General features: G+C 68.5%; 1 protein-coding gene across 1 annotated transcript in view; it reads right to left on the minus strand.

Annotated features, from left to right (window-relative positions):
- The window catches only part of LOC104993803, a 10,211-nt gene extending 9,475 nt beyond the window's left edge, over window positions 1-736 (minus strand). Inside the window, exons 1-2 of the mRNA XM_010847206.1 lie at window positions 538-736; window positions 87-151 (exon numbers count right to left, since the gene is read on the minus strand). Coding sequence (XP_010845508.1) covers window positions 87-151; window positions 538-736 — 264 coding nt within the window. The remainder of the gene's footprint in view (window positions 1-86; window positions 152-537) is intronic.
- Window positions 737-851: the final 115 nt, after the last annotated feature.

Consider the following 851-nt stretch of genomic DNA (forward strand, 5'->3'; position numbering starts at 1 on the left):
CTGGGGGGAGGCCCCTCCCCTGCCCACCGTGCTGATGGAAGGGGCAGGGGGAGGGCTGGCTGGGGGGAGGCCCCTCCCCTGCCCACCGTATGATGGAAGGTAGTGCCTTTGTCAAGGTCGCCAGCCCAGCCTCCCAGCCCCACCGCTGGAGCTGGGGGATGGGCGGGTGTGGGCCAGCCGTGTGGGGTGGCGTGCCCCAGCCCCTCCTGACACCCTGGCCCACCACCCAGTGGGGCCCACAGCAGGCCCTTGGACGCCAGGACACCGCTTATCTGTCCCCGGTAAGGCAGCAGAGTGGCTTCTATTTTAATTCTCCAGCCGAGATGTCCACACATCACAGTGGGGCTGGAGGCACAGCAGACAGAGCTCAGGAAGGGGCCCCTCCAAGGGCCTTGCGGACCCCTCCCTCTGGCATCTGGCCTGGGTGCACCCGTCCAGTGGGCCTGGAGCGGGTGTGCAGGGGGCCGGACCGAGGTAGGGTTTCTGAGAACGGACTTGCTGAAATCTGAGCAAACTCTCCCAGAGGAAACGGCACACCTGCTTCAGGCGGCCCCGTGGCTCCTGGCAGCCATCCATGGACAGCTGCAGCAGGCTCTGCCAGGCCGGCCAGCAGCCCGGCTGACCCTGCCACCCTGGCCGCCCCAGCAGGGGAGCCTGGCACCTGCCAGTCTGGGTCCCAGGCCAGGCCCGGACCACCCCTGCCTTGGACAGACATGGCGTTGTCGGCTCCCCGCATGGGAGTCCCGAGCCCTGATGGACCTTTCTCTGCCCCCATGGGGCAGGTGATGGGCACGGGGCCAAAGTGAGGCAGCAGGGGTGCCCCCAGGCCAGCCTGCAGGGGCCACATGCTG

This window comes from Bison bison, unplaced genomic scaffold (genome assembly GCF_000754665.1).
Source record: "Bison bison bison isolate TAMUID 2011002044 unplaced genomic scaffold, Bison_UMD1.0 scf7180017849445, whole genome shotgun sequence".
Classification (NCBI taxonomy): domain Eukaryota; kingdom Metazoa; phylum Chordata; class Mammalia; order Artiodactyla; family Bovidae; genus Bison; species Bison bison.